Below are 25736 nucleotides of genomic sequence, written 5' to 3' on the forward strand. Positions count from 1 at the left end.
CATTTCAAGACATCCAGCACTTTTTCCTCTGTAATATGGACATTTTGCAAGATATCACCATCTATTTCCCTACATTCTACATCTTCCATGTCCTTTTTCACAATAAATACTGGTGCAAAGTATTCATTTAGTATCTACCCCATTTTCTGCGGCTCCACACAAAGGCCACCTTGCTGATCTTTGAGGGGCCCTTTTCTCTCCCAAGTTACCCTTTTGTCCTTAATGTATTTGTAAAAACTCTTTGGATTCTCCTTAATTTTATTTACCAAAGCTATCTCATGTCCCCTTTTTGCCCTCCTTATTTCTCTCTTAAGTATACTCCTACTTCTTTTACACTCTTCTAAGGATTCACTCCATCTATCCTGTCGATACCTGACATATGCTTTCCTCTTTTTCTGAACCAAACCCTCAATTTCTTTTGTCATCCAGCATTCCCTATACCTACCAGCCTTTCCTTTCACCCTAACAGGAATATACTTTCTCTGGATTCTCATTAGCTCATTTCTGAAGGCTTCCCATTTTCCAACTGTCCCTTTACCTGCGAGCATCTGCCCCCAATCAGCTGTTGAAAGTTCTTGCCTAATACCATCAAAATTGGCCTTTCTCCAATTTATAACTTCTACTTTTAGATCTGGTCTATCCTTTTCCATCATTATTTTAAATCTAATAGAATTATGGTCGCTGGCCCCAAAGTGGTCCCCCACTGACACCTCAGTCACCTGCCCTGCCTTATTTCCCAAGAGTAGGTCAAGTTTTGCACCTTCTCTAGTAAGTACATCCACGTAATAAATCAGAAAATGTTCTTGTACACCCTTAACAAATTCCTCTCCATCTAAACCCTTAAAACTATGGCAGTCCCAGTCTATGTTTGGAAAGTTAAAATCCCCTACCATAACCACCCTACGTTTCTTACAGATAGCTGAGATCTCCTTACAAGTTTGTTTCTCAATTTCCCTCTGACTATTAAGTTTGCAAAGAGATCTCGTGTCAATGGGCTGAAGAGTGGCAAATGGAGTTTAATTTGGATAAATGCAAGGCATTGCATTTTGGTAAAACAAACGAAGACAGGACTTGCATAATTAAAGGTAGGGCCCTGAGTAGTGTTGCAGAACTGAGACACTTCAGTTTTCAGGTACATAATGTTTTGAAATTTGCATGAGGGGTAGACAGGGTGGTTAAAACCGTATTTAGCACATATGCTTTCATTACTCAAACTTTTAAATAAAGGAGTTGGAACGTCATGTTGAAATTCTACAGTATGTTGGTGAGGCATCTTCCACAGTGCAGTTCTGGTTGACCTATTATAGGAAGGATATTATTAAATTGGAGAGGATTCAAAAAACATTTACCGTGATGTTGCCAGAACTGGAGGGTTTGAGTTGACTGGAGTGTCGGAGGTTGAGGGGTGACCTTGTGAATTTTATAAAATCATCAGGGGCTATGGGGTGGTGGGTCAAAATTAAGGGAATTATTTTTAAGGAGCTAGGAGAAAGATTTAAAAAGGGCACATGGGGCCAGTGTGTGGAATAAACTGCCAGAGGAAGTGGTGGATACAGGTACAGTTACAATGTTAAAAACACATTTGGATAAGTACACAAATAAGAAGGGTTTGGAGAGTTAGAGGCCAAAAGCAGGCAGGTAGGACTCAGTTTGGAAACATGGTCAGCATGGACTAGGTGGACTAACTGTCTGTTTCCATGCTGTATGAGTCTGTTTAAAAATCAGATTGATTGACCCAAATACCGAACACAACAAATGCATATTCAGCTATGCAAAGTTCTCACATCTGTAGACTTGTACTAAAAATTCCAAAGTCCAAGTCAACCAATGATCTAACTCACAGAATCTTTATAACCAAGAGCACAGATTCCTCCAACACCTTTCCTCTGGTCTTTTCACAAGGAAGGATTGGCAATAGGAGTCTTCAACATCGACTCTGGACTCGATGAAAAAGAGCTGGTGCACCTCTTTTCCTTGTGCGCAACTGATTAAGTTGTAGTTTTAATGCATTTTTGGTGCAGCTGCACCAGTATTCCAACTTATCGCAGCCATGTTGTGTGCATCCTGAACAAGAACTTTCAGTTTGTCGTACAGCTGCACAGCTGAGAAGGAACGTATTTTTTTGAAAAGTGAATCACTAATGGGATGTGGGTGTGACTGGCTGTGACAGCATTTATTTTCAATCACTAGTAATCATTAAGAAGGGACAAAATCAAAAAGCAACAATTTAAGGTAATGTTCTCTGGATTATTTGCAGAATGAAGAGAAAACTAGCATAGGGTTAATTTGTCACTGAATTCAATAAGTGGCTCAGATTTGTGGAGAAAGTGCGCACTGGTGAATCCTAAGTAGGACTTTAAAGTCAAGAGGAAATTTAGAAAGCAAAGCAAAAAGATAAAAGGTAATAATAGAATAGCTATGTGAACAATGGTCACCAGAAAATGACAAAGGGACAAGCATGACAAAACTGATAAAAAGGGCTATATTACAGGCTATTTGGAAGCACATCACATGTTAAAAAATGGATGAATTATAACACAAATAGAAAATGAATGAATGATAATACAGCTATTAGAGATTTATTACAAAGTGACCATGATGGAATATGAACATTCAAGGATTGGAGACATTTTGGAAGGACAGGTAGAAATTAACAAGAGATGGGGTAGCTCTGCTACCAGGAATAAGATCAAAACTGTAGTGAACAAGCATTTTGGTTCAGAAGATCAAAATGCAAAACCAGTTTGTATGGAGTAAAGAAATAGGAGTCATTGGTGGGAGTGGCTTATAGGTCCCTTAACCTCCACCATCTATTTCGACTTCCATAATATTGCCTGATTTTGCCATGGTTTCATCTCATCTGTCGCTAAAACCCTCACCCATGCATTTGGGGCCTCTACATTTGACTGTTCCAACAGATAACTGGACAGCTGTCCTAGATCCACTCTATTGCCTATGTTTGAGCTTACTCAGTACCACTCATCCATCTCTCTGAATTCGCCATGTTACAATGGCTCCCATATCTTGTTTTAAAATAGTTATCCTTGCTTACAAACCCCCTTATGACACCACTCTTGCCATCATTAATCTCCTCCAGCCCTACAACATTTCTGGGCATTTGTGCTCTATCAATTCTAGCCACAAATATTTACAATTTCAGTCACTCCATCATTGGCAGCTGTGCATTCAGACATCAATGCCCTATGCTGTAGAAGACCTTCACCACATCTCTGCCTCTTTTAAGATATCCTTTAGAACTACCTCTATGGTGAAGTTTTTGGTCATGTGGCCTAATATTCCCTTATGTGGAAGAGTGTCAGATTTTGTCTGATAATGTTTATAAAGCACTTTAGGATGTTTATTACAATCCATGTCCTATATAAATGCAATTAATTGTTATTAGGAATTGAAGTGATAGCTTTTTTTTCTTTACACTTTTTTGTTGCTGCACTATTACTTAAGAAAGATCCAAAGTACATTTCTAGGAGCTATGGAATAAATATTCCAGAGAATGTTTTTTATCCAACTTCATTCAGGATTTATTTAGTCTGTTATAGTACCTACATCTGCTAAAATTAGCATTTCACTGTTGTCCAGTTAATGCTTCCCTACCGTAATATTTCAATATACACGGCAAAGTCAGACATAATACATTTTTTTTAATCTGTATTTATTTTACACATAGGAATCTATTTCTAATGTTAAACATTCTCAACTAAAGCCAAGATTATGCACATTTTTGTTTCCATTAACATCTTTGAAGTTTCCAGCTTCATAAGTGGGGATTCGTCATTCCAATTCCTGCACACTCTATGATATTAGTTTCTATTCCAGACTCTTGATCATCTATTTTGTTCACCGTAAACTTAGCCTGAAAGAAAAACAAATATACAAATTGAGCAATAATATAAAGTAAATGCAATCTTCTTTTTCATTAATTAACTTACATGTAGAATCAAAGTTACTATGTTATATTATTACTATATATTATATTCAAGGCATATCATTCACACACACAATTTTATTTCACACTTACACAGCCACACAGTGGATAGGCTGTTGATCATAGGCAATTGTTATTTGCTCAGGAATTAAGTATTACAATGAATTGCACGACATGAAGTGGCAGAAGGTCCAAGTCAAACTAGAGTTGTTTGGTCAAACTATACTTATTATTAACTTAAAGAGCTCTGGATATTAGAAGTACTTGCCAGTTTTAAGGTGCAGCTCAAACTTGCGGCATTTAATGATAATAATGAAATGTGATACCTGTAGGACAACAACTACAAGTTCTAAATATCCTTATATGTTATCATCTGCTAGCTTACATGGACGACTGTACATGTCCATAAGTAAACAATCTAAAAATAATATTTATCAAACTAAGTGATTATTATTGGTCAGCTTTTTTCTCTGTCTTTCAATAAATTGTTTTATTCAGCAACAAAGTTATGCATCTGAAGTTTTGTATCAAAATATCCAAGACAGGCACCAAAACCCGAAAACAATCGATTTTATGCCACCTTAGGAAAACCTCAAAAAAAAACTTTACAGTGGTGTTCTTTGGAGGGGCTGGTTAGAGTACAGCAACAGTAAATGTGCTGTATTTGACTTGGAGGCGATTTATGATGAGGGCAACCTGCCCATTTAACTTGCACATAATCCTTAACTATTTCCAGGGTAAAATATGAACAGTAACAATGTGTCTAAACGTGACAAAATGTCCCATTCACCAACAATGACAGCACAAAACAAAACCAAAATAACTGTACATATCAAAGAAAATTGATTTAATGTAACATCGGCTAATATTTTATTTGCTCACTTGAATACTGACCTTAGTTAGCATTTCTGCAAAGTGTATAGCTGTCTGGCTGTGAAGTGTCAAGGGCCCACTTCTTACTCTGGAGACACCATTTGCTAGGGCCATGAATATAATGATCTGAGGCAAACAGAAATGCAGTTGAAAAGTTTAATTGCCTTGTGACATAACACATCAACAATCACAGAAACCATTCTTTCTATTTTACCTGGCCCTAAAGAAAGAAATTTTCTTCTGGAGCAAGGGACTGAGGTAATACTGTTGAACAACACTCTGCAGTTACTTTTAAAATAAAATTTTCCAATTTAAAAGAACAGTGACAATATTTTCCATTGAATAAAGATGGACACAAAACTACATGTCACCTTATCATTTACATATGAAATATAGATAAACGATACAATGAAGCAGGTGTAATGTAGAGGGAAAGTTTTATTGCTGTTTTACAGTTTCAGATAGTATATTGATATCAAACCTCTTGTATGCATGACTAAAACTATCAAAGTTCTGAACTAAAGCAAACTTTTGTCATCGAGTACTTTTATTTACAATTGAGTGTTCACAAGGCAAGGTGACTGTTCGTTGATTTGAACATTAGTTAAAGTAAGTGTTACATTTGATGTGATTGTCATTTTACATTGTGAAATGGACTAAAAATAGTTACATTCGCGCTCTCCCATTCATTTGAAAAACATCTGCAGATACAGTCACTCAAAAAGGCATTATTTTCTTAGCTGCACCACCAGATGCTGGGTTTTGTGCTCCCACTAACAGAGGGAAAGTGTCCTACTAACACTTACCCAGATTAAGGCAGTGGTTTAATAGAAGATAAAGCTTTCAAAAGCAAGGATGAGAGAAAATTAGTTATGAACACAATATGTATGTGAGTTAACGCTATTTTCTGAAACAGATTGATTTAAGCCAGTCTTTTTAATAAAAATATTTGTTCATAGGATTCATTTACAGTCATTAGGCCAACATTTATTGCTAATTCCTAACTGCCCTGAAGGGGGTGGTGGTGAGCTGCCTTCGTAAACCAGTGAAGTCCTGGGTAGTGTAGGGACACCCACAGTGCTATTAGGAATGGAGTTCCATGATTTTAATCCAAACAGTGAAGGAATGGGAATATAGTTCTGAGAAAGCATGGTGCGTGGTTTTGAGGGAACCTGCAGCTATTGTGTTTACCAGTATCTGCTACCCTGTAAACTGGTAAAGGAAGTGCCGTCAGAAGTGCCTTAGTTTTCCTGAATGCATTTTGTAGATGGTACACACTGCTGCTACTGTGGATTAATGATGGATGGATTGAGTGTTGAAAGTGGTGGATGTGATCACAATCAACTAGGCTGCTTGATTTGGATTGTGTCAACTTCAACGAGTGTTGAAGCTGTAATCATCCAGGCAAGTGGAGAGTATTCCAGCCCACTTAATTTCTGCCTTGTATGGAGTGAACAGGTACTGGGGAAACAGGAAGGTAATCATTAGCCTCTGCCCTGCTCTTGTAGTATTTATATGTCTTGTCCAGTTTAATTTCTGGTCAATGGTAACCCCGAGGATGTTGATAGTGGGGAGGTCAGCAATGGTAAAGGCATTGAATGTGACGGGCTAATGGTTAGATTCTGGAAATGTGTTGCTGGAAAAGCGCAGCAGGTCAGGCAGCATCCAGGGAACAGGAGAATCGACGTTTCGGGCATAAGCCCTTCTTCGGGCTTATGCCCGAAACGTCGATTCTCCTGTTCCCTGGATGCTGCCTGACCTGCTGCGCTTTTCCAGCAACACATTTCCAGCTCTGATCTCCAGCATCTGCAGACCTCACTTTCTCCTTAATGGTTAGATTCTCTCTTGTTTGAGATGGTCATTATATGGCCATGTGTAGCATGATTGTTAGCCCATAAGCCCAAGCTTGGATATTGTCATATGCACATCAACTGCTAAGTATTGGAGATATGGCAAAAGGTACTGAACATGTTGCAATCAGAGCGAACATCCCAACTTCAGCCTTTTAATAAAAGAATGGTAATTAATGAAGAGGCTGAAGATTGTTGGGTCTGGGACACTAGCCTGAGGAACACTTGCAGTGCTGCCCTGAGTGGAGATGATCGATCTTCAACAAGCACATCCATCTTTTGTGCTGGGCATGAACCCAGCCTGTGGAGAGAGTCCATGTTTTGTCCAAGCATGGATGAAGGATGTTAAGAGTCTGGAGCAGAATAACCATGGGGAAACTAAAACTGAATATTAGTGAGCAGGTTATTCTGTTGCAAATGCCACTTGATAGCATCGTCAACAATCCCTTCTGTAATTTTGTTGATGATTGAGAATGGACAAATAGGGCGGTAAATGGTCAGATTGGATTTGTTCTGCTTTGTGCAGAATAGACAAATAGGGCAGTAAATGGTCAGATTGGATTTGTTCTGCTTTGTGCATGCAGTTCTGGATCACAATTCTTCAGTACCATAATCTCTTTGGAATCCAGTGCAACTTGGTTGTGGTGAAAAATGGAAGAATTGAATTTTAAGTATATAAAATTCCACATAGCAGTTACTTCAGAAATTCTGCATTGAATTATTACAGTAGCATCTATGAAACGTTGAGAGGAAGCATTGGAGATTGGACTGTCCATTGTGGTAGTAAGCAATAAAGTTCACTCATTGGAAATAGAGAGTTTGGAGCAAGGAAAATTAATCAAAAACCTTATTTAGGTGTTAATCATAATAAACTAATCTGACAAATACCTGATCCTGCAAGTACTGGTCCACACAACCACCATGTCGAAGATTCTTCAGCAGCATCTCTGCAGCTTCAATTCCAACTTTATCTGCAGCAACTCCTGCATTGCACAAACAAACAGTCTGACATGGGTCTTTTTCTTTCCAAAGTCTTTAAAAGCAGCATTAAATCATGTCAATCACAAATCCAACAAGCATCAATTAACACTTAATGGTTTCACCCTTGGTTCTGTAACACTATTATAATTATTTTCCTGCAATTCTCTATTCTTTTGCGTTATCCTAATGCTGAAATTGCCTCAGAGAAGCTGGATGTCAAGCTTGGTCTGAGGAAATGCTTGCAAAGTGCCTTTGGAAGTTTTACTATATTAATGAAAACAGTAGTGGGTGCAGCCATTTGCTACTTCTTCCCTGCTATTGTATATTTAACATTGAAAACAATCTTACCTCTTTTACCAAGAGCAGATCCTGCGATGATACATCCTGTAGATGTTTCAGCAAAAATACTATAAAAGGAGAAAGAATTAAAACTGAGAATTGATTTTTTAAAAACTGCTTATTGAAGTTATTCTTAATTTGCTGCTATAAACAGTGGCATGAACTACTGTAACACTTCCTAACCTGGATGAAGCACAATCTGTATGAAAGTCATCACGAAAGGACTTTGACAAGACACCTGAAGCTGCTTGATTCCACTTTAATGCTTTTTTAAAAATCTCTAAGTATTTTGATGTACCACACGTTACAGAACTGGAGAACACGTAATCAGCTCAGAATATTCTGATGATGTGATGGATCCAAGAAATGATAGCAAATGAATCAAACTCCTAATCGTGGAAATTCATTCAATCTCGTAGAAAGAGCTCTTCTCTTTGATGCTAGTAGCATGACTCGAATCAGAAACATTTTACAGCAACAAACTTATATCACTGGGCCCCAGCTTGTTGCAGAAAATCACAGGTAAAAGTCTCACAAATATTCATTATAGAATTGAAATGCATTGAATAATGCAGCTGAACATCAGTTATTTATGAAAAAGCACTTATGACAATACACAGAAACCACTTCAGAAGCAGAGGTATAATTGAGCTTGGCAATGCCCACCTACTTCAAAAACAGGAGGTGTCGAAGAGTCTAGCTGGTATAAGAATTTACCATGTGGAAACAGAAATGTATATCTCAAATTATTTATTTGGCAAAGCTGATCTTAATTCAAATTTCTCCTCAATGAGCATTCTGAATTTTGATCAAAGGAAAGGCTGGTGTGCATCCCATTTGTTCCTATAAAGAGATGCAAACACTTCAATTTCAGTAATGCAGATTAATTTCATAGCTTTCTACTAATGATCGACTATCATAAATATTAGAGTATTCTTTGAAATAGATCATGAATTGAAAGCAAACTCTAGTTCTGCTTTATCAGATTCTGATTTTCCATACAGTTTACAGTTGTAAACATTGCCAAGTTTGCAAGCCCACAATTTTCAGAAGTAGGGCATAAAGTGACTGAGAAAGTTCTGAAATTCCTAAATTCCTGTTCCTGGTTTTCTAGTTCTATCCCTTCCCTAAAATACCATACAGAAATAAATTCCTCTTGAATGGTAGAGCTCAACAGTCTCCTTGCCTCGCTCTTCTAATACGGTTACACCACAATGTGGAAAATTGCTCAGGTACATCCTGTACACAAACAACTCTCATTCATCAGTAAAGTGATCGAAGGTGTCATCAAAAGTGCTATCAGCAGCATCTGATCAACAATAACATGTTCAGTGACACCTAGCTTGGGTTCCACCAGGGCTATTTAGCTGTTGAACTCATCACAGCTTTGGTTCAAACATAGTCAAAAGAGCTGAATTCCAGAGGTGAGGTGAACATGACAGCCCTGGACATCAAGGGCACATTCGATCGAGTATGGTATCAAGGAGCCCTACCAAAACTGGAATCATTGGGTATCAGGGAGCAAATTTCTGCTGGTTGCAGTCATACCTGGCATATAAAATGGTGATGGTTGTTGGAGATCAGTCATCTCAGGTCCAGGGCATCTTTGCCGGTGTTCCTCAGGAGATTGTCCTAGGCTCAATCATATTCAGCTGCTTCATCAATGACCTTCCCTCTGTCATAAGGTCAGAAGTGGGGAAGTTTGCAAATGATGGCACAACATTCAGCACTATTTGTAACTCCTCAGATACTGGAGCAGTCCATGTTCAAATACAGCAACATCTGGGCAATATCCAGGGTTGGGCTGACAAGTGGCAAGTAACATTCATGCCACACAAATGCCAGGCAATGACCATTTCCAATAAGAGAAAATCTAACCACCACCACTCCTTGACATTCAATGGTATTATCACTGAATCTCCCCATTGCCAACATCCTAGGGTCACCATTGACCGGAAACTCAACCTCACAAACATCAGCAGGTCAGAGCTAAGAATACTGTGGTGAGTAACTCACATCCCGACTCGCCAAAGCCTGTCCACCATTTACAAGGCACAAGTCAGGATCGTGATGGATTACTCCCACTTACCTGGATGGATGCAGCTCAAACAACACTTAAGAAGCTTGACATCATCCAGGACAAAGCAGCCCACTTGATGGCTTGTGAATGTGGTACCAAAGTTCAATACTGCAGAATTTCACCAAAGATCCTTAGACAGTACTTTCCAAACCCATGACCATTTCCATCTAGAAACACAAGAGCAGTATATATATATGGAAACACCACCACTAGCAAGTTTCCCTTCAAGCTATTCATTGTCCTGACTTGGAAATACATCTCTGATCCTTCACTCTCAGTGAGACAAGATTCTAGAATACCCTGCCCAAGGGCATTGTGGATCTACCTACAACACATTGACTGCAGTGACTAAAGGCAGCATCTCACTACAACCTTCTCAAGGGCAGCCAGGGACAGGCAATAAGTGCAAGTCAGCCACTGAAACCCACATCCCATGAGTGAATAAAAGTAAAATGAAAGTGATGAAAGAAGTTTCATATTATTAATAATATGCCAGGGTATCAAGTGTTAAATCCTGAATGACCAATAAGTCCTTTTATTTGGAAAACTGTCACCAAAATGCAAAAGAATTTGGTTCACACCCACACATATGAATAATGATCAGAATATCCTAAAAAATACCGTACAACTAAAAATCAAAATTATGAGTTGGTATCAAGATTATTGATAGGGCATGGTCAGTAAATAGATACTTGTTATTCAGAAATATTATTATAGGCTTCTGGTGCAGGGGGGACTTGAACCCAGGCCTCCTGGATCAGAGATACAAACTACACCTCAAAAGTCCTCAGTCTTCCAGAGTTTGGTTGAATTCAAATTCTATCTACCATGATGAGATTCAAACCTAGATCACAATAAACAATCCGGGACAATTGGTATTTACAGCACTATGCCATTGCTTCCCCAGTGGTTGTTAAATATGCTGGGTAAGAAGTGAGAAGCTCTCTTAAATTAATTCCATCACTGAGAAAGGAGAGTCTGTGATAACAATTCCATTGGCTCAGCAGTGAACAATTTAACCAAGATTACATCCTCTTCAGATAATATTAAATACACATACTTTAAAGACAAATGTGGCTTCAGAATCTTTAAGCAGCATTATGACATTGAATCACTGTGAAACAAAAACACATGCATTCATTTCCTTAAACCATCTGATACTCAGGAAAAAAAGTCAAATAATAAAAAGGCTCATGCTGCAAGCTGACAACTATAAAATCTCAGTTAAACAAGAATTAAAAAAAAAATTTCATTAGTGTACAATAACACATTTTACTTCTTACATAATTCCATTTCCGGTCCCATAAGCCTTGTCCTTGGGCTCCTGCACAGACTGTATGTTCACGTAAATGTCACGCATTTCTTTTCTGATGCACCGAACAGCTGCAGATGCCATCTCATTTGCAAGCTAATAATGAAAAAGAAAACCCACCTTCAGTTCTTTTTAATCTCTGTGATTCACTCCTTTTATGGTAAATGGATTGTTGTAGCAATTTGTTTTCTAATGCTCATCTCTGCAACATTTGGTTAAAAATTGTGTTACATACAATTGTGGAAGCAATTTGAGATCCATTTGATTGACAGACAGCCAAAATCATTAGTTTTAAATTGCTGTTATGTATATTACCTACAAATGTTTCTGTAATGACTTATAAAAAGTCCTTTAAAATACCCTGCAAATCATGTGCAATCATAGTTTAAACTTGCATTTTAAAATTTTCAGGTGAATTATTCCTTGATTGGAACATTTCTGAATGGTCGGTATACTGCAGCAAATGCAACCATCAAATACCATGCCCATCAATACTAAATGACCACTTTGACTTAGGGCTTATATACCCAATCTTACAATCCACAAAATTACATTTGGTTCTTCATATAATTATTTAATATAATGCTCCTAACAAAACAAAAAACAATGGAATTTGAAAACATTTTAACAACTAAAACAAAAAACTTGTAAATAGGAAAAAGAAAAAAAAATGCCAGTTGCAGCAAACATTTGATTATAACCTTTAATGGCAGAACTCCAGCAACAAAAGCTCGTCCATGAATCTTTGTGACTGTTCCTCTCTCGGTCATATTTATCGGAGTAAGCTGTTTTACTGGAGAGATCCTTAATCTCACCTCACCTCCGCCTTTTGGATAGTAACCTCTGTAAAAACAAAAAAACTATTGACTGAAACACAGCAGTCTCATAAATGCAGTTTCCAGCATACACAAGTGAGCCACCCGTTTATCTAGATGCCCATTTATTGTTGAATACTGTAAGGTTTATCACTTTAGTTTTATCTACAAAAAACATACACTCAAATAAGATATGAAAAAGTGCCTGTTTATTGTATTTCAACAGGAATTGGAAAGAACAGGGCACATCTTCAGATATGAGAGAGACTACCCTTGACTTCAAGTGACTCAAAACAAAATCTTTACTTTCTATTACACCAATCTAGTACTTCCACTTCCCACACCATGCTTGGTAAGAATCAACTTAATGCCAAATGATGAACCAACTTCACTTTCAATATTAACCAGATGAAAACTACTGAGCTGTTTCCTCATTACATAATATTTTAAGAGCTGTTATTCATGTAATGTTGCAGTTGAGCAAGACATTTCACAGCTAACCACAATTTAAAAATGCAAATCATTCAGCTGTGAAAGAATAAAAGGTTAAAAAAGTCATGAAGTGGAACCAAAAGACTTTTCCTTTAATCATGAAGACTTAATAATTTGCGTTAAGTACAAGTAACTGACACAGATAACCTTTAACTTCAAGTCCTTTATACACACCTCATTTTTAAGTCACAGTTGAACTGAAATCCAAATTTTTCACTTATTGGTTTAAATACCTAAAATACAGAAAGTTTGGTTAGTTCAACATTAAGGGCCACTCTTTTATCTACATCTAATATTAAACTGTTAGATGAACCTCACTAGTGTCTTCAGTATTAAAGATTAGCTGCTAAAATTCAAATGTTTGTATGGTGTTTTTCATTAAAAAAGGTTTCTACTGATCATCTAGTCAACCTGCTTAAATCAGTGAATATTATTTAATAGAGAGTGAGATTAAAAAAAGCCAAACTTTTATGCACTAACTGTTCAGTGAAAAGATCATAGTAACCAACTGAAACAAAATTGTTGAATGTGGATAATTCTACAAAAGTGATAGGATACAGGTCAATTTCTCTTTAATATAACTGGGTGCAAGTAGAGGCATTGTTAGTGTTACAAAATATTAGGCTCATGAGCAGCTTGGAAGTCCTATTGAGTTGATTAACCATCCTGTCTGTCAAAGTAATATGGTTACAGTGAAAGAGGGTTCAAAATTAACAAAGTGAAATGGAAAACATTGTTTTTCTTATATGTCAACATTTTAAAATAATCAAAATTCAGCATAACTATTTATTTTAAATTAAGCCAAGAACAGTTTCTTTGGGAAGGATTCTACACCAAATCGATCAGCTCTTACTTGTAAGGTATAGTCAATTTGTGGGGCCATCTCAGCATTTGTCCCTCCTCGTAAGATCAGTTCTGATGGTGAAACAGCAAAGAGTACACAAGGAGTAGCAACCTGCATTAATAGACAGATGCTCCTAAAAAGCAAAACACACACTGCTTAATGGCATATCAAAGTGCAATAAACATGCATAGCAAATATAATTCTGGAAAAAAGTAACCAATACATTTGGACAGTTCGCAAAAATTAAGAGTTCTAGAGATAGCTAGTTTCTTTGAGATGTAAAACCTCACTTGACAACCACCTTTTCAAGAACAAGTGATAAGTAACAGATTCTTGTAATAGTACATATAAAATATACATACTTAGGGAATTCACTTTGGGAAATCGAGGAACCTTCAATAAAATTATCAGTTTCAACACAAGTTACAAAATATATTTAATTGCATTCAAAGTTTGGGTGAAGATTTGTAGCTCGGATGCTCGTGGTTGTGGTTCTGTTCGCCGAGCTGGAAATTTTAGTTGCAAACGTTTCGTCCCCTGTCTAGGTGACATCCTCAGTGCTTGGGAGCCTCCTGTGAAGTGCTTCTGTGGTGTTTCCTCCGGCATTTATAGTGGCCTGTCCCTGCCGCTTCCGGTTGTCAGTTTCAGCTGTCCGCTGTAGTGGCCGGTCTATTGGGTCCAGGTCGATGTGTTTGTTGATGGAGTTTGTGGATGAGTGCTATGGTTCTAGGAATTCCCTGGCTGTTCTTTGTTTGGCTTGCCCTATAATGGTAGCATTGTCCCAGTCGAATTTATGTTGCTTGTCGTCTGCGTGTGTGGCTACTAAGGATAGCTGGTGTTTCGTGGCTAGTTGATTTTCATGGATACGGATCGTTAGCTGTCTTCCTGTTTGTCCTATATAGTGTTTTATGCAGTCCTTGCGTGGGATTTTGTACACTACATTAGTTTTGCTCATGCTGGGTATCGGGTCCTTCGTTCTGGTGAGTTGTTGTCTGATCTTCCTCTTTTTGCAGTTCTGGTGTACTGCAGTGTGTTGTGGCACTTTTGAATAGTGTCTTGATGCAACTTCTTTTGTGTGTGTTGGGGTGGTTGCTTTCATAGTTCAGGACTTGGTCTGTGTGTGTGGCTTTCCTGTATACCTTTTAATTGCATTTTTTTTTAAAATTAACTTTCGTTATAATTTAGCATGAAGGCTCTCGAGTTTACAGCACCCTGATTAAAGTTAGGAAGATCCATAAAGCTGCCTCAATGTTTGTAATTATGTGTTAACATTTTTTATTTTAATTTTTAAATTTTTATTTATCATTTCTTATTTTCTAACTTACACTATGAATCACTAAGATAAATGTAACTTTTTTAAAAATTTCTTTATTTTGTACCTAAGATGATGTTGTGAGGGGTGACATTGTAAATTTTTCACAGTACTCCTGTACTTGAGTATGTGACAATAAACCCAATTCTAATATGGAACACTAAGTTTTATCTGCAATGTTGCTAAAAAATCAACTTCAATGGATGTTTCATTTATTATGTACATTGAGATTAATTTGAGCATCACTTTACAACTTAAATTTAAAAAGTTTGACAAATATTTGCATGTGACAAATGGCACACAAAGAGTATTGTATGGAAAACGCTGGAAGTCCGTATATTTCACATTTTCAAGAACCATCACTTTTTTCAACATTGTGTAAGAAACTTCTCTCAAAAATCAGGATGTGCACCTAAGAGATGACTATGAACATTTGTTTCCTTATAAAAAGATCACCTCCTACCTTCATGTCTGTAAGCTTCAGTGATTTCCTACTAACAACGCAGATTGCAGTATGCCATCTACTGTAATCCCATTTTAATCAGATGTGATTAAGTTGGCTATCCTTGTCCTTGCATGCAGGGACATGGGAGTATAATGGAGTAAGCATAATTCCAATTGGTGAGATTGTATCTGGAGTATTGTGTGCTGTCTGGTCCCTTTGTCTAAGAAAGGACATGCTTTCCATTGCAAGAGTGCAGTAGAGATTCCTAGAATGGTATACCTGTCCAATGAGGAGAGATTGAGAAAACTGAATTTGCATTCTCGTACAAATAGAAGAAGGTGATTTTATTGAAACTTAAACAATTCTTAAAAACAAAAGATGCAGAAAGGATGTTTCCCCTGAGGCAGGAGTGGAGGAGACTCAGAATAAGGGACGAGCCATTCAGGATTGAGATAAGGAGTAATATTTTTAGTCAAACACAGAGGATCTTTGGAATTTTCTGCCCCAGAAAAGTGCGGAAGCAACCGAATAAATTCAAGAGAGATTGAAAAGATGTGCAGAAACTGGGCATCAAGGGATACAAAGATAATGCAGGAAAATGGCACTGAGGTTGATCGTCAGTTATGAACTAGAATGGCAACACAGGCTAGAGGAGCTGAATGACCTGCTGTTGTTCCTATGCATCACCAGTGAAGGGGAAAAAAAAACAAATGTCCCCTAACAATTACAACACTGGACAGCCCCAACTTCACTGCATCCCATTTGAACCCATGTTCCTCTCTATTAGAGACTGTTTATTCCCACTTCTAAAACATGATCCACTACTAAACACAACATCATGCCTTTGGTGCCTTCAGAATTAACTGCACGAATGCTTTTCTGGCCAGCCTCCTCTCTCTATCCTCTGGAGGCTTCAGATTGTCTATCACTGTAGGTCACACTCACTCATTGCCAATGTTCTTACTGATTTAAATTGTTGCCTTGATATCCACCATAATCCCCATTGTTCAGTGTTTGAAGTAGTGTTATAGAGTCTTAGAGTCATAGAGATGTACAGCACGGAAACAGACCCTTCAGTCCAACTCGTCCATGCCGACCAGATATCCCAACTCAACCTAATTCCACCTGCCAGCAGCCAGCCCATATCCCTCCGACCCTTTCTTAATCATATACCCATCCAGATGCCTCTTAAATGTTGCAATTGTACTAGCCTCCACCAATTTCTCTGGCGGCTCATTCCATACACGAAAATGTTGCCCCTTAGGTCTCTTTTATATCATTCCCCTCTCACCCTAATCCTATGCCCTCTAGTTCAGGACTCCCCAAAGCCAGGGAAAAGACTATGTCTATTTATCCAATCCATGCCCTTCATAATTTCACCCCTCAGCCTCCGACCTCAAGGGAAAACAGCCCCAGCCTATTCAACCTCTCCCTATAGCTCAAATTCTCCTTATCATATGTTTTTCTCCATTTATAAGCAAATGATGGGAAAAGTGCAAAGCATCAAGCGAGAACTGTCTGTAACTTAAAGAGACCTTTATTTCTAAATCTAGTTTAGGTTCTATGTAGCACTATGGTATTGTAGCACTCAACTCTGCAGTTGAATAATTCAGTTAACTGTTTTTAAATTGGCTGAAATAGTTAACGTGCTTAGTGTAAAATGAGATAAGACAAAGTTTCAGATGAGTTCAAGTTTATTGGGGGGGGGCGTGTGAACAAAGTGTGAATCTGGCCAACGTGCTACCTCCACACTTGAGAAACTACAGGTAGTTCTTCTATAATGTGATGGCTGCATTCTTGCGTAACCTTGCATTATAGAAAAATCCTGCTTTAGACATAATGCTTAAAGTGTTGGCAATGTACTCACATTACAGCCAACATGTTTTAAAACTTCGCACTTTAGAAACAGTGTCTCCAATTCGTCAATCGTGTTACAGCAAATTCATACTGATGAAATGCGAGCTATAGCAGAACAACCTGTATATTTTTATGGGATGCACAATGAATAAGCATACAGAAAATATATTGGTTAACTATTGCAAGGCCACGTCAGACTCCTATTATTCTCTTTTTAAATAAGGATCAAGCAGTACTTATACTCACCCAGCTGTTTTTGTATCTGCAACATGGCTTCCTCCCTCAATTTTACCTGGAGAGAAGGAGATTTCTGTGGAACCAACTTTTGCTTCTTCAAGACAACCATCACATAAATCACGAACCATCTCGAGCCCTGAGAGATGCTGTGGCCTTAAGATCAAAATAATCTTTATTTAGTATTTATACAAAGTAGGTTTTTAAGGTTTTGAAATATGAACATTTGTGCTAATTGAGAGATATATTGGTACTCAGTACCCAGGGCTTGCATAATGCTCTCCTTGAGCAAGATTAGGTGAAGAATAAGATTTTCTCCATTCTGCATCTGCAGTGTAATCACAAAAGATTTCCTTTTTTATACCTATTTAATATTCATCCATTTCTGACACCAACCATCTGTTTTCATAAGCAAGACTGCAAATTATAGCCAAAGTAAAAGGAGATTTCTAAAAATAATTATTTTAATGGAATATGTGTGACATTGTCTAAGTCAGCTTTTGTTGTCCATCACTAATTGCCCTTGAATTAGCTGGCAAACTATTTAGAGTTATGTTCCAGCTTGGAAGATTTTCTTCCATAAAAAGGACATGATTGAACCAGATGGGTTTTTAATAACAACGACAGCTTAGTTTTAAATTCCAAACAATAAGACCATAAGACAATAAGAAATAGGAAAAGGAATAAGAGTGGGCCATCGAGCCTACTCTGCCAATGAACTGGATCACAGCTGATCTGACATTCCTAACATTCACTTTCCTGTCCTTTCCCATAATCCTTCACTTCCTTACTGATCAAGAATCTAGATTTTGTAAATCAAGTTTGAATTTCAACAGCAGCTGTAGGTCAGCAAACAACAGGATGATAGATAAATGGGACTTGATGTGAGTTAAGACAGTGTAAACTTGAGATCATCCAAATTTCAAACAGCAAAACTTAGGACACCATCTAGGAGTGCATTGATTCTAAAGTTGTTTATACCAAAGAAGGCACAAGTCAAGTTGCAGAGCCGACAGGCTGAAAACAGGAATGAACTTGGTTAAAATTACTGAGCTGAAAAATGTGTTGCTAGAAAAGCACAGCAGGTCAGGCAGCATCCAAGAAGCAGGAGAATCGATGTTTTGGGCAGAAGCCCTTCTTCAGGAATGAGGAGGGTGTGCCAAGCAAGCTAAGATAAAAGGTACGGAGGAGCGTTGGGAATGCGATAGTTGGAAGGAGGTTAAAGGTGAGAGCGATAGGCCGGAGAGGGGGTGGGGGCGGAGAGGTCGGGAAGAAGATTGCAGGTCAAGAAGGCAGTGCTAAGTCCAAGGGTTGGGACTGAGATAAGTTGGGGGGGGGGGGGGGGGGGGAGGAAATGAGGAACCTGGAGAAATCTGCATTCATCCCTCACTTCCCCTCACTTGTCGGCTCTGCAACTTGACTTGTGCCTTCTTTGGTATAAACAACTTTAGAATCGATGCACTCCTAGATGATGTCCTAAGTTGTACTGTTTGAAATTTGGATGATCAGCTTTGATCTCCAGCATCTGCAGTCCTCACTTTCTCCAAAAATTACTGAGGTATGAATCGGTAACCTTTAGGAGATGGTGTGAAAATGAGATTGGAATCTTAACTCGCAGTGACAACTGTACATAAACAGACTAGGTTAATCTCAGACTGTAACTAGGCAATGGGTTTTGTCTTCTAATATTTAACTGGAGGGAATATCTGCCCAACCAATACTGGATGTCAGATGAAGCACACAGTGAAATGAAAAAGTAAGCATTCTTCCATCCATTCAACCCAACTCAAATTATTACGTGGCATATAGTACTACAAGTGGCCATAATATAAATAAGGAAGCATAAAATAATTTAAAAAGAAAAATAATTTTAAAACTCCAGGATAGTAGATTGTGTTGTAATTTCAATTAACTAAACATTTACAATTCTCCTGCAGGTTTGCTATCTACTCACAATACAGCCTAAACCAAATATTACAGTGTAATACAGACCCTTCAGTCCATCTAGTCGATGCTGATCATGTACCTAAACTACACTAGTCCCACTTGCCTGTTTGGCTTGTATCCCTCCAAACCCTTTCTATTCATGTACTTATCCAAATTAGCTTTTAAATGTTTTAACTGTACCTGTATCCACCACTTCCTCTGGCAGTTCATTCCTCACATGAACTCTAAAAAGGTTGCCCCTTGTGTCTTTTTTAAAATCTTTCACCTCTCACCTTAAAAATATACCCCCTTAGTTTTGAAACCTGCCCCCCCACACCCCCCACCCCAGGGAAAAGACCCTTGCTATTCACCTTTTCTATGCCCCTGATGATTTTATAAACTTCAATAAAGTCACCCCAAAACCTTCTATGCTCCAGTGAGAAAAATCCCAGCCTATCCAGCCTATTTTTATATATCAAATCCTCTATTCCCAGACACATCCTGGTAAATCTTTGCTGAACCCTCACCAATTAGTAATACCCTTCCTAAATCACAGTACTCCAGAAGAAGCCTCACCAACATCCTGTACACCCTCAACATGACATCCCAACTTCTATATTCAAAGGTCTGAGCAATGAAGGCAAACATGCTAAATGCCTTCTTAACCACCCTGTCTACCTAGAGTCATACAGCTGTACAGCATAGGAACAGACACTTCAGTCCAACACATCAAAGTCAACCAGATGTCTTGAATTAATTAGTCCCATTTACCAGCATTTGGCCCACATCCCTCATATACCCATTCAGGTGCCTTTCAAATGTTGGAATTGTACCACTTCCTCTGGCAGCTCATTCCATACACGCACCACCCTTGCAAGAAAACATTGCCCATTCGGTCCCTTTTAAATCTTTCTCCTGTCACTTTAAATCTATGCCATCTAGTTTTGGATTCCTCCACCCCAGGGAAGAGAGTGTGGCAATTCGCCCTGTGTCCCTCGTGATTTTATAAACCTTAATAAGTCTCTGATACTCCAGGGAAATCAGCCCCAACCAATTCAACCTCTCCCTAAAGCTCAAACCCTCCAATCCGGGCACTACCCTTGTAAACCTTTTCTGAACCCTTTCAAGTTTCACAATATCCTTCCTGAAGGAGGGAGACCAGAATTGCATGCAGTATTTCAAAAGTGGCCAAACCAATGTCCTGAACCGCCACAACATGACTTCCCAAAACATTTACTCAATGCAGTGACAAATCAAGGGATGCACACTAAATGCCTTCTTCACCATCCTATCTACCCGAGACTCCACTTTCAAGGAACTATGAACCTGCACTCCAAGGTGTCTTTGTTTAGCAACACTTCCCTGGACCCTACCATTAAGTGTATAAGTCTGCAAATTTCAAAGAATTATGTACCTGAACCACAGAGGTTCTCCGTCCTCTTTTATCTGTCATTTACATAAATGATTTGGAACAGAACATAGAAGGCATGGTTAGTAAGTTTGTGGATGACAGCAAATTGGTGGCATTGTAGATAAAGAAGAAGGTTTTCTGATATTACAAAGGAAGTTTGACCAAATTAGATTAGATTAGATTGTTGTGGTTCTGTTCGCCGAGCTGGGAATTTGTGTTGCAGACGCTTCGTCCCCTGTCTAGGTGACATCCTCAGTGCTTGGGAGCCTCCTGTGAAGCGCTTCTGTTATCTTTCCTCCAGCATTTATAGTGGTTTGAATCTGCCGCTTCCGGTTGTCAGTTCCAGCTGTCCGCTGCAGTGGTCGATATATTGGGTCCAAGTCAATGTGCTTACTGATTGAATCTGTGGAGGAGTGCCATGCCTCTAGTAATTCCCTGGCTGTTCTCTGTTTGGCTTGTTCTATAATAATAGTGTTGTCCCAGTCGAATTCATGTTGCTTGTCATCTGCGTGTGTGGCTACTAAGGATAGCTGGTCGTGTCGTTTTGTGGCTAGCTGGTGTTCATTGATACGGATCGTTAGCTGTCTTCCTGTTTGTCCAAAGGACTAGCCACACTACTATATATCAATCAAGAGCATTTCCGAACTGACAGCCAGACTACTGCGACCACTAGGACTCAACAGCACACAAACCAACTGCCACTCTCAGACAACAACTCACCAGGACGAAGGACCCAATACCCAGCATTAGCAAAACCAATGGAGTGTACAAAATCCCATGCAAGGACTGCACAAAACACTACATAGGACAAACAGGAAGACAGCTAACGATCCGTATCCATGAACACCAATTAGCCACAAAATGACACGACCAGCTTTTCTTAGTAGCCACACACGCAGATGACAAGCAACATGAATTCGAATGGGACAACACTACTATTATAGAATAAGCCAAACAGAGAACAGCCAGGGAATTCCTAGAGGCATGGCACTCATCCACAGATTCAATCAATAAGCACATTGACCTGGACCCAATATACCGACCACTGCAGCGGACAGCTGGAACTGACAACCGGAAGCAGCAGATTCAAACCACTATAAATGCCGGAGGAAAGATCACAGAAGCGCTTCACAGGAGGCTCCCAAGCACTGAGGATGTCACCTAGACAGGGGACGAAACGTCTGCAACATATATTCCCAGCTCGGCAAACAGAACCACAACAACGAGCACCCAAGCTACAAATCATCTCACAAATTAGATTAGATTCCCTAGAGTGTGGAAACAAGGCCTTTGGCCCAACAAGTCCACCCAGACCCATTTCCCTCTGACTAACGCATCTAACCTATGGGCAACTTAGCAAGGCCAATTCACCTAACCTGCACATCTTTGAAGTGTGGGAGGAAACTGGAGCACCCAGAGGAAACCTACGCAGACACGGGGAGAATGTGCAAACTCCACACAGACAGTCGCCCAAGGCTGGAATCGAACCTGGAACCCTGATGCTGTGAGGCAGCAGTGCTAACCACTGTGCCACCCCAAATGCGTCAATGGGTTGAAGAACAGCAGATGGAGTTCAACCTGGATAAATGCAAGGTATTGCACTTTGGTGCAATAAACAAGGGTAGGGCTTATACAATTTATGATAAGGCCTTTCGTAGTTTTGTAGAACATAAAGACATATAAATTCATGTGCATAATTCTTTGAAGTTTACTTCACATATAGACAGGGTGGTTACAAAGACTTTGGCATGCTTGCCTTGACTGCTCAGTGCTTTGAGTTTAGAAGTTGGGAAGTCACTTTGAAGTTGTACAAGACATTGATGAGGCCTCTTCTGGAAAACTGTCCAGTTCTGGTCATCCAGATACAGAACGATACTATCAAGCTGAAGAGGGTTCAGAAGAGATTAGCCAGGATTTTGCCTGGTATGGAAGGTTTGAGTTATAAATAAAGACAAGATAGGCTGGGACATTTTTTCCACCGGATCGTAGAAGGTTGAGAGGCAACCTTAGAGAAGTTTAAAAAGTAATGAGTGGTGTGGATACAGTTAATGGTAGTTGTCTTTTCCCTCGGATGGGGGATATCAAGACGAGGGGGCACATTTTTAAGCTGAGCGGTAAGAGATTTAAAGATGACATGAGGGGCAAATGTTTTTTTTTTTTACACAAAGGGTGGTTTGTGTGTGGAATGACATTCCTGAGGAAGTAGTGGTTGCGGGTACAATTATGAAGTTTTAAAGAAATTTGGATAAGTACAAGAATATGAAAGGTTTGAAGAGATATGGTCTAGGTGTAGGTGTAATGTTAAAGGATTAAATTGTACTATCTCTGGACATGCATGCCATGTTAAACTGCACTGTCTTTGAGTGGGGATGACAATTATGCAGAAACGTAGATGACTCACACTCCATTTAGCCAGCCATTTACTACTACTCTCCTGCGATTATCAAATTAAACTCTCATTCAGTCCCTTCCATTCAGAAATGCTTTCACAGCCATCCCCTGAAGCTAGGACATTATCACACCTACACTGTCTTGGGGTATCACGGAGTCAGGAATTTGTTTGCATAACGATTCCTCAGGATGTGGGCATTTACATTATCTCAGAGGATGACTTCATCCTACCGTTATACCTAGGATAACATGTGGTTATGGGGGGGTGGTGGATGTGGCCAGTGTATCCGTGAGCATTACAAATTGACCTGTATAAAGGGGATGTGTTTTCTTCGTTCAGGGCCTCTTGACTCAACTTTGTACGCCTGCAAGAGGGTCAAAGGGGGTCACCTAGCTTGTACAGGCTTTAACTGTTTGCAGTTGTTGTCGTGCACAAATCGCATCTTATGTGTGAAGCCTCAGGAAAACAGCCTAATGGAACTACTTCAGTTTGGGATTATGTTTGGCATGGACTGGTTGGACCAAAGGGTCTGTTTCCATGCTATATGACTATGATTACTCAGGGCCCTACATAATTGTATAAGACCTGCCCTTGTTTGTTTTACCAAAACGATCCCTGTCGAACATCACTAGTCACAGGCCTCCAGTCTGAAAAACAACACTCCACCATCACCTTTTGTATCCTATCATCATCATCCGCTACAAGAAAATAAAATTTCTCAAAAATGTAATGTTTGTTTATATGATTCAGGGCTTGTACAGGCAGTGCTAAATATAGAAATGCAATATTATGTCAAATACATAGGTGTAGACAGAAATGAAAGCAATCAGTTAAACTGAAAACAGATTGTGTGACACTTACCGTAGTCCAGGTGTGCTTCTCCCTGCTCGTATATTGTGGATTTTTATCTTGACTCCCTGTAGACAACTTAATGCTGTGCACACACGCAAAATCTGTCCTCCCTGGAAAAGGTCAAACTGTATTAGGTGTGGCATATTAGATTAGATTAGATTTACTTCGGCACAACCAGTCCACACCGACGCTCCGAACAGTAATCCACCCAGACCCACTTCCCTCTGACTAATGCACCTATCACTATGGGACAATTTAACATGGCCAATTCACCTGACCGGTGCATCTTTGGACTGTGGGAGGAAACCTGAGCACCCAGAGGAAACCCACATAGACAGTCACCTGAGGCTGGAATCGAACCTGGAACCCTGGTGCTGTGAGGCAGCAGTGCTAACCACTGTGCCACTGTCCCTAATATGATTCACGCTGTTATGTTTTGGATCAACTGGAGTTTATGGAGGGATGAGGAGAGAGAGTTTGGAAAGAACTATAACATCTGAAAGTCACAAACTTATGATTGAGAATTTCAGCTACAAATTAGCTAAGATAAGGGTTGGTCCAGATGCAGGTGATGTTTATGGAGATCAAAGTACATGGTGACTGTAATGGAAATTTGACAATCTGGTGGTTAGTCTATGTTTGAATGGGATGTCAAGATTGTCAACAGCTTAGTTCAGCTCTAAACAGAGATCGGAGAGGCTGATAGGCGGAGAGGCACCCTCCACACGTCATGGCAACGGGGAGGAGGTTTTTAAAGACAGTTGCTTTGAACTTATACTTACAACCTCTGACTTAAAAGGCAAGAATGCTACCAAATTGAAGCATTGCTAATACCCTAATGTCATGTATTACGTAAAACTAACTCCAATGCCTTTTTGCTGTGTATGTAAACAGTGTACTGGGTGAAGAATGGCATAATTAAGCATCTTCGCAATATCCCATTGTAGCTTGCATTATATCATCACTAATATCTTGGTCAAAATAACTGTTTGTCTCATACGTATAAATGTTCATAATTGCAAATTATTTTCTTCCCAAATTATATCGCACCTCCTTTCTGTAAGAAAAGCAAATTATTTATATTCGCCCTTGATTAAAAGATTTTTGGTTAACCCTATTGCAGACATATACGCAGTATACTAAAAAGGCCTAAACAATTTGGCCGAGGTGCATGCTGCTTTTATCAATTTCAAATATGCATGTTTCTAGTTGCGACTATTTATCCACTGAACATTACAAGTCTTGAGGCATCTGGAATTCAGCAGTACAACGGAGAAAATTAAATATCCATAAAATATTGAAGTAGGCCAGAGTTTGCCGGAGCTTTATTGGACAGTGACAGAGCTTTTCAAACCATGGAACTGCTGAATGCCGGACTCGATAAGCACGTCGCCGGCCAAATTAAAATGGTTTACATCCTACCAAAACTGGATTTATTCCTCGATAGAAATGTCCACCTGCCAAATTTCATGTTTAAAGATCTAAGATTGTATTTTTAATCGTTTTTAAGCGAACCCCATGACGATGAAACGTTTCAAAATCACTTTGCAAAATGGGCGGCTTGATCACTGCACCCTTCTCGTTTAAAGGCTCCAGCAAGGCCCAAAAGGCTTCACTCACCCCCTCCATTATCCCACCGTCAATTTCAATGCACTGCTCCGCCATTGTCACAAATCGGAATATCCACGCTCGCCTTAAAAACCACAGATTGAAGACAAGCCAGATCAGTCAAGCCCGTCATTCAGCTCAAACCCCACCCCTCTCCAAACCAGACCGGC

General features: G+C 39.2%; 1 protein-coding gene across 1 annotated transcript; it reads right to left on the reverse strand.

Annotated features, from left to right (window-relative positions):
- Nucleotides 1-3642: 3642 nt before the first annotated feature.
- rtca (RNA 3'-terminal phosphate cyclase) lies at nucleotides 3643-25736 on the reverse strand. The gene is made up of 11 exons (XM_043699686.1): nucleotides 25579-25736; nucleotides 23968-24068; nucleotides 17390-17533; nucleotides 13539-13662; nucleotides 12860-12918; nucleotides 12080-12221; nucleotides 11350-11474; nucleotides 7996-8054; nucleotides 7555-7649; nucleotides 4838-4942; nucleotides 3643-3871 (listed from the first exon to the last, which is right to left on the reverse strand). Exons 1-11 carry the CDS (start codon nucleotides 25621-25623, stop codon nucleotides 3773-3775), a joined length of 1098 nt encoding a protein of 365 aa, XP_043555621.1. The 5' UTR covers nucleotides 25624-25736; the 3' UTR covers nucleotides 3643-3772.

Source organism: Chiloscyllium plagiosum, chromosome 11 (assembly GCF_004010195.1).
Source record: "Chiloscyllium plagiosum isolate BGI_BamShark_2017 chromosome 11, ASM401019v2, whole genome shotgun sequence".
Taxonomy (NCBI): Eukaryota; Metazoa; Chordata; class Chondrichthyes; order Orectolobiformes; family Hemiscylliidae; genus Chiloscyllium; species Chiloscyllium plagiosum.

Bases quoted from the DNA above. Each gene is read 5' to 3' on its own strand.
- rtca (XM_043699686.1), bottom strand. From the start codon at position 25,623: ATGGCGGAGCAGTGCATTGAAATTGACGGTGGGATAATGGAGGGG. The intron at 13,663-17,389 runs GTGAGTATAAGT...TTTGCTTTTTAG, and splicing joins GCAGATACAAAAACAGCTGG to GAGCATCTGTCTATTAATGC. The intron at 8,055-11,349 runs GTAAGAAGTAAA...CTCCTTTTATAG, and splicing joins GGGACCGGAAATGGAATTAT to TATTTTTGCTGAAACATCTA.